The following is a 15,109-nucleotide window of genomic DNA, read 5'->3' on the forward strand; positions in this document are numbered from 1 at the left end:
CATTTAACTAATGTCTCAATTTGCAATGTTTATTACTGTCATAAGTACTGTTATTAGTTGTCCAATAATAATAATAATAATAATAATAATATATAAGTAGTAGTAGTAGTAGTAGTAGAATTAGTATTATATACTAGTCAACATTGCTAAATGAAAAAGTACATTTTGATGATGTCCAGAGAAGTGTGGCTGTTATCTTTGAAAAATAAATGTAATAAACGCAATATAAATGTGGAAAAATGATCCTTTCATCACATTTAACTTATTACAGAGTGAAGTACAGAATTTGCCATTTTCTCATATTGGCACGTATTTACAAGTATTTACACCATTTACACCTGACATATTCAACCTAATTGAATACAGTATAGCTTCCATGGTTTATCTAGTTTTAAATAATAATACTAAACTGATTATGTTACAATACTATACAATATCACTCCACAGGATCCTGATATTTCTATGCATCACACACTCGACATCTCCATCTCCATTCACACGTTTCAGCCACGACACACATTTATTAATATTTCCATCATTTACACTTGATTCTTTATGACAACCACTATAATGATAATAGCTTAAAGGTGGCAGTACTGTGGTATTTATGAGACGAGCACATAATGAGATATAAATGCTAACGCTGTATTTACGTGTTGGGAAACTGGGATTGGTGCTGAGTTATGTTGGGAAAAACAGCACTACCCTCAACTGCTCCAGTGCGTTCCCCTTGATTCTTTTGATGGAAGCCCGAAGTAGAGTTGATAGAGAGACAGGATACTTAGATCTTCAGCAAATTAGCAATTTATTACAACAGAGCTCTGGGAACCCCTTCCACTCAGACAGAGTTTCAGTAGAAGAAGTTCAATGATCCTTACATTTGCAAGACCTTATATCCCCAAAATCCCACCCATACATACTGTGCAAAGGTCAGTTAAACGGTTCCTCAGCAACTGTTTCTAACTGATTAAGTTAAATCATTTATTGATTACTACTGTTTTCTATGTGTCCTCCGGCCTCATCTCTGCTGCTTAGGCGCTGACTTCTGCATTACATGCTACATACTGGACATTCAGTTTTGAGGTGTCAGCCTAACTGTCCTTTGCACACTCACCCACATACACAGTTCAGGTCAAATATCCAGAAACAACTCACTAGTTTCAGACACTTGAGTCAGCCCAAACAAGATCACTCACATGACACTTCATTCTCTTAATCATAATCAGGTTTTTGGATTAAATGTCATTTTGTCTGATCAGCTGAAAAATACCTTTAATATTAATATTTACTGTTTCTTAACAGTTAATTGTTTGGTTGTATATTGATAAGTTATTCAGCAGCACAGACACTGCTTTAGAGTTTCAGTAAAAACAGGAGCTTGAGTCGAGTTTCTCCACCTGCTGTCGTTTCTTTATCTGAGTGTTAAAGCTGAACTACAATAGCTAACGCTAGCTAAAAGAGCTGAGCTGTGTGAGAAGCTACTTACTGGAAGCTTCAGGGAGCAGAACACTGCCTAACATATTAGCTTCAGCGCTCATTGCTAAAGCCAGTCAGAGGGATTTACTTACTGAAATAAAACTGTTCTCTCTCTCCAGGCTGGGGAGTTAATTAGCTACACCTGCGGGTCGTTTAACTGCAGGGTCAGTGTGTATCAGTTCAATTTTCTTAACTTTGAGGCTAAATTTGAAAATAGAAAATTGGGTGTAAAACTTTAATAATATTTAATGTAATATTTTCATTTCTCACCCTCACAACCTGAATTGAATACTGTAGCAAAAATGTTACACTGTATCTTTAATTATTTTACACCTCCTAATCCCTTCAGTATATATAAACTCAAACTCCCAGGATGCACCAGTAAGTAATGAGACTCAGCATTTATTGGTAGAGTTAACTCCTGTATAAAACCTGTCTGTTCGGCCTGTCAAAAGGTTTTGCTGCTGTTTAACATTATTTTCTTAAAAGTTTATGTTATATTTGTTTTGCTATTTATTGTATTTTTAGTTTCGTGGTATAAATGTGTTGTTACATAATATTTGGGTTTTTTATATTTGTATTTTATTGCACTATTATCATTTTATACAAAAGCAGGGTTTTGTTACAGTTTCTGAAATATTTGTTTCTACTAAATATATGCAAAATATATGTTTACACAAAATAAAACACTAATATGTTTTTTTTATTTCATTGTTTTGTTGCAGTATATTCTTAAAATTGCATAAAACATATATATCATATATTATCCACACAAAAAATCGAACTGTGACATGCCTAATTTTATTAATACTTATTAATCATTATTAATAATTATTTAAAATATATATTTTTTACGTTAATTTTAAGTTATTAGAAATTTGTTTCCTCCACCTGTATTCATACAAAACCCGCCGTCATTCGCTAGAGGAATCCAAATCTGTACCTGTGATTGGTTAGAACGCGTACCACTATACATGTACACCCAATCGTAGCGCGGCGAGGGCGGGACTTGCCTGAATGCGGGCGTGGATAAAGTGAGCGCCGTCGGCTGTCGGTTATTTTTGAAAGTGAGCGGCGCGCGCAGCTGTTCGGTAAGGATGAAGTGAAGATGACGGATTCGGTGGTCGCAGAGGGACACGTTAAACTCAGAGACGGAAAAAAGGTACACAACCGATCCAGCGGGCCGGAAAACACGACTTTATAACCGGTTTCTAATCAGTCTGTCACTACAGTTCCCCCAGCTAACTCTCGCCTCTCTGCTTACAGTGGAAAAGCCGCTGGGTCGTCCTCCGTAAACCCTCGCCTGTGGCAGGTAAGCTCAGCTAGCGGTCCCGTTATAGAACCAAATACACACTGGATACTGTAGCAAGTTAATCTATACTGGATACTGTAGCAAGTTAATCTATACTGGATACTGTAGATAGTTAATCCATACTGGATACTGTAGCAAGTTAATCTATACTGGATACTGTAGCAAGTTAATCTATACTGGATACTGTAGATAGTTAATCCATACTGGATACTGTAGCAAGTTATTCCATACTGGTTACTGTAGCAAGTTAATCCATACTGGATACTGTAGATAGTTAATCCATACTGGATAGTGTAGCAAGTTATCCCATACTGGTTACTGTAGCAAGTTAATCCATACTGGATACTGTAGATAGTTAATCCATACTGGATACTGTAGATAGTTAATCCATACTGGATACTGTAGATAGTTAATACATACTGGATACTGTAGCGAGTTAATCCATACTGTATACTGTAGCAAGTTATTCCATACTGTATACTGTAGCAAGTTATTGCATACTGGATACTGTAGCAAATTAATCCATACTGGATACTGTAGATAGTTAATCCATACTGGATACTGTAGATAGTTAATTCATACTGGATACTGTAGCAAGTTAATCCATATTGGATACTATAGCAAATTAATCCATACTGGATACTGTAGCAAGTTAATCCATACTGGATACTGTATCAGATTAATCCATACTGGATACTGTAGATAGTTAATCCATACTGGATACTGTAGTAAATTAATCCATACTGGATACTATAGCAAATTAATCCATACTGGATACTGTAGCACGTTAATACATACTGGACACTGTACGTTAATCCATACTAGATACTGTATGTTAATCCATAATATATGCTGTATGTTAATCCATACTAGATACTGTATGTTACTTTATACTAAATACTGTAGCAAGTTAATCGATACTGGATACTGTAGGTTACTACATACTGTAGCTAGTTATTCCATACTGGATACTGTAGCAGGTTAATCAATACTGGATAATGTAGGTTACTCCATACTGGATTCTATAGCTAGTTAATCCATACTGGATACTGTACTACATACTGAATACAGTAGGTTACTCCATACTGGATGCTGTACTAAATACTGGATACTGTAACTAGTTACTTCATGCTGGATACTGTACAAAATACTGGATACAGTAGCTAGGGGATCATACTGGATAATGTAGCAAATTAATCCATACTAAATAATGTAGAAGTTAATCCATACTGGATACTGTAGCTAGATAATTCATATTGGATAATGTAGATTACTCTATACTGGATACTGTAGGTTAATCCATAAGGATAGTATAGGTTACTCCATACTGGATACCGTACTACAAACTGGATACTGTAGGTTAATGCAAAAAGATACTGTAGGTTACTCCATACTGTACTACGTACTGGATACTGTAGGTTAATCCATTAAGGATACTGTAGGTTACTCCATACTGGATTGATTTGGTTAATCCATGAAGGATACTGAAGGTTAATCCATACTGGAAACTGCAGATTATAACTTTAGTGTCTGAATGCTGAAATGTGTATTTAATGCCCTGTTTCCTGCACTCTTTAATCACAGAAGCCATATTCAGTTGTATATAGTACTATATTCTTTTATTTAGTAGTGTTAATAGTGTTATTTATGATATTTACCTAATATTAAACAGTGCACTACTTTGGTCTAGATGTCTTTATTTTGTACCCCGTGCAGCACACTCTGTAGAAAGCAGGGTGGAATTTGATATTTGGCCCAACTGACAAAGTTGAATTTGATATGTCTGTCAGAGGTCTGAACAGAAAGTTCACCCGAGTCATCCCTCAGAGAAATGTAACAGCTAGGTTAGTAAGCTAACTACACAACCACTGAAGTAGGTTATCAGAGTAGAAAAACATTATTTAGATATTAACCTTAGGTTATTCTCAGTCTCATAAGTCTCCCTTCTGACTGACTTTTATAGTTCAATTCTTCCCATTGCCAGACAGCACCATATTAAAGTGATGGTTAAGCTCCTGTTTCCTTTACATATATATTTGTTTTTACATCAACCTTACATGCAGCTTTTATATTACACATGGTGCAAACATAACCTCCTTGTAAATGTCTATTTACTGAGATTCATTCTGGCAGCTTTTATATGTAAAGATGTACAATCTCTTTGGAGGTGTGTTATATCATATCGTACACAATAAAAATGCTCCATATCGTGGTATTCTCGAAGGCAGTCTATTTTGTGTTTGTTTTGCAATGTACTGTATTTACTTTTAATTGTTTTTTTGCCGTTTACATGCACCAAATATGCTGCACGTTAGTTTTTTGGTAGATTTTTGTTGTTATATTATATTTGTTAGATTTTTTATTTTGTTACACTTAAGACGATCCTGATAATATTTTTTTTTGTGGAAGGTTTATTGTTCCAGAAATTATGGCTATAAACAAATTTATTTTAATTTTATGACCTTTAAATTTAACTGTCATAATTATAATAGAACAGCATAACAAAGCAGTTTTACCATTTTAAAAACAACCAAAAATTGAAATAATCATATATTGTATTTTTTTCTTCACCTACTAAACACAATAAACAATTTCAAAATTGTCAAAATTATCAAATATTATTGAGGTCATGCTCATTTATTGTACAATAAGTCGATAATGTAAAATTGACAGGCCTAGTAACATTATACAAAATCAGGGTCTTGTTACTGTTTATGAAGTATTTGTTTATACTGATGAAACTGCTGTTACTTTTGGTAGCAGTGTTGTTGTGAAGTGTGGCCTTACTTACAGGGTTTAAGAGGTTAATAAATTAATATGTTAATTTAATATATTTTGGTTTAACGGTCTGTTCCATCAGTTTTAAAATATTCTCTACATTTCTAAACACCCTACCTTTAATAAAGTGTCTGTCCTCCCATGTTACTTTACTTTTTTCCCTTAATATTAATAATTCCTTTCTTTTAACAAGTATTTCTTTCAATTTATGTGCCCTTTTAAATATTTTTTTATAAACCATTTCCTCAACTTAATAAATAGTACACACAGTTTAATAGTTTGTCTCTTCAGTTTAATAAATCATTCCTCAGTTTAACAATCCTTCAATTTGAAGAAATCAATTTCTTCAATTTAATACATTTTGCTCTGAAGTTAGTAAGTTATTTCCTCAATATAATAAATAGTTTCCTCAGTATAATATAATAAATAATATTTAAATATAACAAAAACATAATTTGTCCCTCAGTGTAATAAATGATGCTCTAATTTTAACAATCATTTCCGTTGATTGTTTTTTATTTTTTATTTTTTTTAATGTTTTTTAATTTTATAAACTGTTAGTCTAGAGTGTGCCCTTTTACATAAGCTGAACAAATGATAAAAATTGAAGAAACTGATTATTGGACAGATTATAACATTGAGTGATTGAGTTATTAAATTGAGGAAAAGATTTAAGTCTTCAAATAGAAACCTATGGGGTTATATGCATACCTCAGTTATTAATAACAGTCCTATAATATTTTACTAGTTATGTTTAGTCAGCATCTCAATGTGTCAATGTTAGTTGAGGTGTGGCTCAGTGAGTCTCTGGAGTTTTATATTTGTGTAAGTTATTTGGTACTATCATGTTCCCCATTCAGAACTATCAGGCTATCCCATTTTAGATCATGTGTTGTATTCCATTTAAAGAGACAGTTTGTGCTACATCTCAAAATAAATAAAACCTAACAAGTGCTTCTGGGTGTGGGAAGACACTTTTAAAAATAAATGTTCTTCCAGTGGATTTTTGAGTACCTTTTAAAGGCCTAGGTTTAACTTTATAAGAAAGTAAAAGTCGTTTTAAGTGATGAGTTCTAGAAGCATCTAGAGTACGAGGAGTGGCATGCTTGATTCTCTGTGCAGAGTGAAGCTTGTGGTGTTTGAGTGTGTCCTCCAGTAGGTAGGTGTGTGATGGTAGAACCCACAGGTCATTATGTTGATTCAACTGTTGCGCCAGCTGTCCATGGTCATACATGTGATGCGGTGGGTGAAGGAATTAAAGGGTACTGATGTTTGCTCAGTTGCATTTCCTGAGAGTGTTAACAATAGGAATGTTTGACGCCTGTCTTAAACCTTAGCAACCCCCCCTCTCCGTCCCGTCTGTTCCAACCTCCTTACCCCCCTCCTCCCACAGACTGCCTGGTGTTGCATGTGTCTAAGGAACGTGGAGCGAAGGAGAAGAGCAGTGTTGTTTTGGAACACATTTGCGGTCTGGAGGCAGGATCGAGTGGAGAAGGAGTGGCCTTTACACTGACCATTCTGTGTCTAAACCAGACCGTCCAGCTGGGCTTTGACAGTAAAGACGCCCTTCTGCCCTGGGATCTACGGCTTCACTACCACCTGGGTGAAGGTGAGCACAATGAAGTGCCGTGGCCAAGTCACAGACTATGTACAGTTGAACTAACATAAAATCTTTTACCTGATAGTTAGAGATGCTTTTCCACTTGCACTTTTAAATCTACCTGAAGAGCATGCCATACTGGCCATTGACATTTTATGCAAGAACCGTAGAACTTAGTCTGACGAATGAGTGCAGCTAAGCAACATTTTGTCTGTTCTCAACTTTAAGCCAACACAACTTTGCCCAAGCCTAGCTAACCCACCAACATTCTGTTTAATCCCATTTAAAGCACGAAAAAAACTATTTCATCTATTTTTTATACATTATCTGAAATTACAGCCTGCCTTCACATAATGCCACCAGCATCAGGAGTGCTAAACACGCTTGGAGGAGAACAAAAAATCCTCACTTCAGCTCGATTTGCCACATTCAACAACCAAAACTCCTAGCAGTGAAACCAATACACAACAGTTAGATTTTAGTCTGATTAACCAAAGATACGTTTGATTGCTGAGTGACAACAAATCTGGCAAAAAAAAATCCATGACACAATCCAGATACTAGTCACATGAAGGGGCCAGGTGTGAATGAGGTCAGTTTTAGCCTGGCAAAATTCTCTCTGAACTCAGCTATAACTTGATGGATTTTCTTCCAAACTAAGCTGGAGTTGATCTGTACAAATTCGATTGCAGCCCAACAAACTTGACTCCAGCTCAACAGAATTCAATCTGAACCTCATGGTAGCCCAAAAAACGGCACAAACGATTCCATATGTTTTTCTTAAAATGTAAGCTAATAAAATAAAATAAAATAAGAAAGCACAGTAGACACAGGACAGTATTGCTTAAAAATAGGAGACAGGCTGTGAGAAACTTCAATATGTAATTTGAACCTCACCTAAGCCCCCCAAAATGGTGAGTAATAACATCCAAACACAGTGTGAAACACAAAGCCCAAAGTTCTGCATATTATTATAGTTTAGGCCGGTTTAACTAATTAAACTGGTTTAGTAATGATGGAAGACATAAACAGATTAAACTGTGCAGAGCTGGCACCCATAAGCACTGATCTAGAGTTTGTATCTAGAAAATAGACATTGCTGTTGCCTTTTTGTTAATGTACTTTGAAGAGTGTGGCTTTGAATGGGGCATTCCAGCCATTAGTCCCATTAAATCTACAAAGCAAGCACCCCAATGTGACCTGTATGTGTTTGTGTGTGTGTGTGTGTGTGTTGTTGGGTGGTGGGTGGTGGGGGGTGGTCATGCTGAGAGGTGTTTGGCAAGGCATGCTCTGAAGTCACCTGCTTGCTGTCACAGTGTGTGTGTGTATAATTCTGTTTGTGTGGGTGCCTTTTTGTTTTGATTTGCGATCCTTCATGAATCTGTATCAAACTCAGTGCTGACAGGTTAAACCGGGCCCACACTGCTTCAGCTCTCCATCAATCTACCTGACCTCATACACACTCCACATACTGGCTCAGAATACAGTACACAAATGATTTAGTCACAGACACATCAAATGGAAATCTCAGATAGGTGTAATATGTTTAGTGTTTAAAACTTACTATAAAGTGGCAGATGCCTTCACATAAAAGCAAAAAAAAAGAGAAATCAAATAATGACAAAACTTAATATGAATACACATCAGCTAGATGATGAAGATTATTTAAATCTTTTGGTTTCTGCGTTGCTCCGGAAGTGTTTTGTCAGCATTTTGTGGCTGCTGAGTTAAATGCTGCTTGCCTATTTCCAGTACCACAGTCTGTTTTCACAAATTTTAAAATAGTCCGGTTAAGAGTGTCCTAATTAGATTTTCAGACCTTGCTTAGATTTAAAAAGTAACATGTGTTTTGGACTATAAGACGCACTTAAAATCCTACAGCGTGCTTTATAACTGGTGCTTTTTTATTAGTTCTACCAGTCAGGTATAAAGGAGCAGTAAAGCCACTCTACTGATGGACAGCATATAAGGGTCAGTTTTCAGTAAGGTTTCTCCAGCAGGAAGGCTTGGTGTACCATCATTAGCATTAGCTGCTAACCCCAGCGCTCGTTTGACTTGAACGATTTTTTTTTTTTTTTTTAAGAATTACAATTTTTGTATATATATATATTCATACACTCATACAGATGTTAGAAATTAGCCCTGGTACTAAATACAAAACACAATCCTTATTACAATTTGTGTTTGCATGATTTTAGTCAACTCCTGTGTGTCTGTTTAGCACATGAAACTGTTAGTAATGTAGGTTAACATAATTGTGTGAAGTCTGTGAGTTTGTGTGTGTCTGTGTTCTGCTTTGATTTAAGGGGAATTTGTAAGCACATGTTGAATCATATTATAACAGTCTCTTGCAGCAAATTGAAAACTTCTGTCTCTTTCTTTCTCTGTCTCTTTACGTTTCTCAGTTCACAGTTTTAACGTTACTGTTCTGCCTGGCACTAAACTCGAGAGTGGTCCTGCTACGCTTCATTTCTGCAACAGCCTGCTGGTCATCGCCAGGGACGTCCCTCCTGTAATCATCGGCCAGTGGAATCTTCTGGACCTGCGGAGATACGGCCCAGTGACCAATGGCTTCGTGTTTGAGGGTGGGACTCGCTGTGGTTACTGTGAGTAAGGATGAATTCAGTGAATCAATGTGCTTTATTGTCTATACTCAATGAATCAATGTGCTTTTGCATAATTAATGCTTTGATAGTATATTTACATTTCTAGTAGGATAGATTGTTTTTTTTCTCTAGCCTGCTGGTTCCATTCAAATTAGTGGAATACGTGTACTATACTGTATGTTGTCCTTGTATTAATCAATTAAAGCTACAGTTAAACTTTGACTATATTTACTTGTTTGGTCAGTTAAGATAATCCTGTTCTATTGGACAGTATAGGTCATTTATTGTCTAATAAATTTGACATGCTGAAGGGACTAGTTGTGAAAGGTCAGTGGTGTGACAGTTTGGAAATGTGTGCTTGGGTTAGGTTTAAATATGGTATGTGTGGCTGTGAATAAGTATCAGTGGTGTGGTATGAGTGGTATGTGTAGAACTTCAGACATCTTGATGTGCAGGTGGATTTAACTGGCCACACATCTTTTCCACAGCACCTGGAGGAGTAGTGACTCATCAGGATACTTACAGTAAATATAGAGTAGTTTTTATGTACATTTTCTTATTGCATATAGTTTATGTGGCTTGTAAGATGGTTATGATTGTGTTATGTGTGGAATATTAATACGAGATATTTTCATAGTTTTATTATGGTTTATTTGGCCTATGGTTTATAAATGTCTGAGCGTTTAAATGATCTATTAAACCAATTTTAGTAGCTTATTTGCACTATAAGACGTCAAATATTATATTATATGGATATGTAACTCATCTTATCAATGGATCTTTACAGTTATAGTAAATGTGGCCTGGACATTTTTGCTTATGCTATATGTGGTGATGTTATATGTACGGGTGATTAGAAAAGTGTGTGTGGTATGTAAGCAGGACAGGTGCTGCCCTCTGATGTTCAATCCCTCTGACTAATCTTTGAGCAGCTTCCCACAGCTACAGCGCAGGTCGTTTGATCATGTGCAGGATGGGTAGAATTGATCTCCAAGGATAATAGAGTTGATGTGTGTATTTACAGGACAGTAACACAATTTAAATGCTTCACATGCTACAAAAGATGCTGCTGCTGCTTTGTGTATCCTGCTTTTCTGTGTTTATATCATGTGGTTAGTGAGGTGGGGGCTTTTTTGTTGTGGGTGGTCTGGTTGCCAGGTTGATGGATGGGTCACTTTGGTGACCTCCACTCTGGGGGACTCCCATCACACATCCATCAAACATACTACTCTGCTGTTGAGAGTGAACCTAAACATTACACCTACTCATACACATACCCCCACTCACACACACAGTCACACATTGTACACTAGCAAATACATTGCAGGCTCAGTTTACCTGAGAAAAATTGTTTATTTTTCTGGTTTAAATGGAGTAATTTACACCATGGTTTTGTTTGGTTTGGTTTCACACAAAGTGCAACAGTGCATTACAACAAACTAAGTGGGCACAATGTCTCTGCTTATTGGTCAGAGAAGCAGGTTCTGTGTTCAGGATTAGAGCCATTTAGCATTGAGCAGCAGCAGAGCTAGCATTTGTTAATAGCTATAATAATTATCAGGGTAATAAATCAGGTTAAACTGCACCTGAATCTTAAATCTTTTTCATTTAAACATGAAGAGTACACTTGATAGGTGATGGTTCTACTACAAACAAACTGCTCTGGAGTTCATTTGAGACAAGACTAAGACCAGATCCTCTTGCTTGTCTCGGTTTGGTTGTTATGGTCTGTACCCAAGTGCAATTACTGTTTTCACACCGAAAGAAACCGCACAAAGCCCATTTTAACTGCACTAAAATACTGCTGGTTTGAAAACACCCTTAGAGAAATTCATATATGGCACAAATATGTAAGTAATTTTTAAATGATATATCTATCTGTGTGTATGTGTGTCTGTGTGTGTAGGGGCTGGTGTGTTCTTCTTGTCCTGTGCTGAAGGGGAACAGATCAGTTTTCTGTTCGACTGCGTCGTGCGTGGCCTCTCTCCTTCCAGAGGTCCCTTTGGACTCAAACCACTGCTGCCAGGTTTGTGTGTGTGTGTATTTGCATATGAATGAATCCATGTGATGGCAACTTAACAGTAAAATAAAAAAAAAAAAAAAATATGTAAGTCCATATTTGTCCATGTTTCATCCATCATACATTTTATAAATCATAGCTTAATTATATAGTAAATGCATGCAGAATTTTATGGTTTGGTCATTTGTAGGGTTTTTTTCTGGTGGGATTTCTGCATGTCGTTTTTTTTCTACCCCTGACTCGTGTTGCTTCAATCTTCGCCTGTTTGCTGCGGGGTGTTATAGGTCATGTGCTTGTGAGTTTGTTTGGCTGCCTCGTTAGTGGCTAACGAGCAATGCGACATCAGCCTGGTAAGGTTTGTGGGTATTTTTGATCTCACACTTCGGCCTGGCCAATCAGAGCTGAGCTCATCACCTATTCTTACACTCGCAGAGAGAATAAATAGTGGAATTTGTACGGGAGGGAGGGTGAGCACAGTCACAGTTCATACGAGCAGTGTTCGACACTCTTAATCACTAGTAGGACATGTTATACCCTCCACTTCTTCCCCTCCACCTCTCTTTGCTATTACTGTCCAAACATTATTCTTTATATTAAAAAGCTCAGGTTGTACTTCCATTGATATTAAGGTAAATCAGCATTAGGTGAGAAGTAAATAAATAATGCCCAGGTGATTGACCTTGCGCTTAGTGTTTTTAATAAAAGTGTGTTGACTTTAGTTATTTTTTAATCAAAGTTTTCTAAAAGTTGCTTTTATAACATTTGAAAGAACAACAGTGCCTCTCTATCTCTCCCCTTCTCTCTCTCTCTCTCTCTCTCTAATGTGTGTGTGTGTGTGTTTGTGTGTGTTTGCTAACTCTGGCTGCATGCCATGCTTCCCACATGTTAGACCTATTAATAGTATTTTAAATGCTAGACAAACATTGAGGTGTACTGCAGCAACAACCCGGTTTATAAATAAAACACATGCTGGATTATAAACACATGCTGTGACAGCATGGTATTTTAAACTTACTTGGTAAAATTTAATCCTTTTCCGTGTGAAACTTTTTTCCATGTTATATGTTTTGTAAAATATGTAAAATTAGGTTTTATTTGACTCTTTGTCCCGCTGCTAGATTCCTGTAAAGCTGTGAAAAAGCACTACCTGAAGTTGTAAAATCGCTATATAAATACATTTTATTTGTTTAGGAATGATGGTGCTTCATTCAGTTTTTGGAATGAGCATTCTGACTAACACCCTGATTACCGATTGCAACCAAATCCTCCAAAATCTATTACAAATATAAAAAGAATTCTTTGAACAGCAGAGAGTTACTTCCAACAAAAGCTAAAAAATAAAAAAAATAATACTGGTGTGGTGCTTCATGTTTATGCCTTTCCATTGCTTCTATTTAAGGAACAAAGAGCTTTAATGAGCTTTAATTAGTAATCTGATGCTGTCGTTCTGGAACAGGGTCTTTCTTGCAGAAGCTAGTGCATAATAATAGATCATTATATTAGTCTTGGCCTGAGTAAGTAAATGTTCTGCTAATGTTAATGTTCAAATGATCAGTTTTCTTAGCCTATATGTCTGGTTGTTTGTTTTTCAGAGCCAAGTACTACTGCAGCATCAGTGGAAGAGAGGCTTAACCATGAGGCTGAGGAGCTGGAAAAGAGGCTCAGTTTGCTGTCTCACAGCACAGGTATCTGCCTTCCATAATGCTACTGTAAACTCTCATTAGGAGATGAGTGTGTTTCCGTTCATGTAATCTATGCTCTCTGTCCTGTTGGTTATTAACAATCTATTAAAGGGGGAATCCCACTAGTGATCTGCACAGTTTAATCATTAAGATAAAGAAGAGTGTTGTAACATGCTCTGTTCCAGAGAGCTTACCAACTATATGAGCAATCTGTGCCCTGTCATAAAAACTCTGTTGTTTATTATTATCTTGCCTCTCTCCCTGCCATGTGTAGAGAGAGTTTTTCTTTTTTTGTGATGTACACCTTTCAATCTGTAGGGTTTAAAGCACGGTGCACACTGTTAGCTGTTAATAAAGTAGTGTAGTAATAAAGTAATAAATAGCTTTTAAGATCTTTTTTTTGTTACTGGGCTGGTTTAAATTGATAGTCAGGATGTAATTTCTACAAGCCTTTCAAAGCATTTCTACGGCCTTTTTTATGTTCTCCTCCAATCACTGCTTAACAGTCATTGATGTCTGCCCCATGAGCAATTTATTTTGTTACCTTAACCTAGCAAACTTAAGTAATTTTGAAGGTAACTGTGTCCTGTTTCTCTAATGTGATTCTCTTTTATTTCTTTGTTCTGCTAGCATCCAGTTTCAGTTCTTCAGTGGCTGGAGACGATCGAAGCATTTCTGGCTCCTCCGACAACTCCGACACCAGCCACTCGGATTCCAGCATTGGCAGCCGACTCACCCTGTGGGCGGAGCCTGTTCCAACCACATCAACTGAGTCGTCCTTTACGACAGCATCTAGAATTGCCTCTCATGGAGAGGATAAACTGTCAGTCAACGTAGCAGGTGTTCCCAGAGTGCCTTCTAAGCCCTCCTGCTCACGAAGGCTTCAGGAAATAGGTCGACAGGGCTCTTCTGACAGTGGCATTGCCACAGGAAGTCACTCGTCCTATTCTGGAAGTTTTTCATCCTACACAGGCAGCCTAGACATAGGGAGCCCTAAAGAGGAGTATGGCTCTCTGTTCAGCCTACCATCACTTTCTAACCCTGAGAAACATCTCTGCACCTGCCCCACCAGCCACAACCATGAGTACCAGGTTCCTTCCTCTCTCCGCTACCTTTATGACACACCCCGAAGCCTTCTGGAGCCCCCAGGAAGCTCTGTTACAGTGCAGAGCAAAGAGCAGAGTGGAGCAGCCACTAAGGAACCCGCAGGATTTACATCCAGAGAACGGACTGATGAAACCGTTAAAGAGCAGACTGAAGCCTCAGCTGCTTCATTTTCCATTCCTAATTCTCCCAGAGAGTCCACCCTCTTCCTAACTCACAATCACAGGCCAGAAGGGACCCAGAAAGTGGTGCAGGGGTGCCAGGGAGCGTCCTGCGCAGAAACACATTCTGAGTGTCTGATCTGCTCTCCTCCTCCGGCTGCTTCCAGATCACTCTTCACAACCTGCCCTGTCTGTGGAGGCTTGAAGGTAAATCCCAGCAATCCCAGTCCACACTAATTAGCACTAGCAAGTGTATAGTGGAGTATTATTATCAACATAATTCTTAGACTACACAATTATGATTAATCTGTTATCTACTAAATATCTTTTGCTTAGTTTTATAGGTCACCCCTCCCACTAAAATAATTCT

The 15,109-nt window shown here is 37.3% G+C and overlaps 1 protein-coding gene across 3 annotated transcripts in view; it reads left to right on the forward strand.

Moving 5' to 3' along the window:
* Positions 1-2,518: 2,518 nt before the first annotated feature.
* The window catches only part of dok7a (docking protein 7a), a 31,424-nt gene continuing 18,833 nt past the window's right edge, over positions 2,519-15,109 (forward strand). For 2 of the 3 annotated variants that reach the window (XM_015606429.3, XM_007230148.3), the window contains exons 1-7: positions 2,521-2,638; positions 2,743-2,788; positions 6,960-7,175; positions 9,572-9,772; positions 11,679-11,798; positions 13,385-13,477; positions 14,105-14,946. In XM_015606429.3, coding sequence (XP_015461915.3) covers positions 2,585-2,638; positions 2,743-2,788; positions 6,960-7,175; positions 9,572-9,772; positions 11,679-11,798; positions 13,385-13,477; positions 14,105-14,946 — 1,572 coding nt within the window. In that variant the 5' untranslated portion in view covers positions 2,521-2,584. Of the gene's footprint in view, positions 2,639-2,742; positions 2,789-6,959; positions 7,176-9,571; positions 9,773-11,678; positions 11,799-13,384; positions 13,478-14,104; positions 14,947-15,109 lie in introns of all 3 variants that reach the window. The other variant, XM_049472523.1, reaches the window with a different exon arrangement.

The sequence above is a fragment of the Astyanax mexicanus genome, chromosome 25, assembly GCF_023375975.1.
Source record: "Astyanax mexicanus isolate ESR-SI-001 chromosome 25, AstMex3_surface, whole genome shotgun sequence".
Lineage (NCBI taxonomy): Eukaryota > Metazoa > Chordata > Actinopteri > Characiformes > Acestrorhamphidae > Astyanax > Astyanax mexicanus.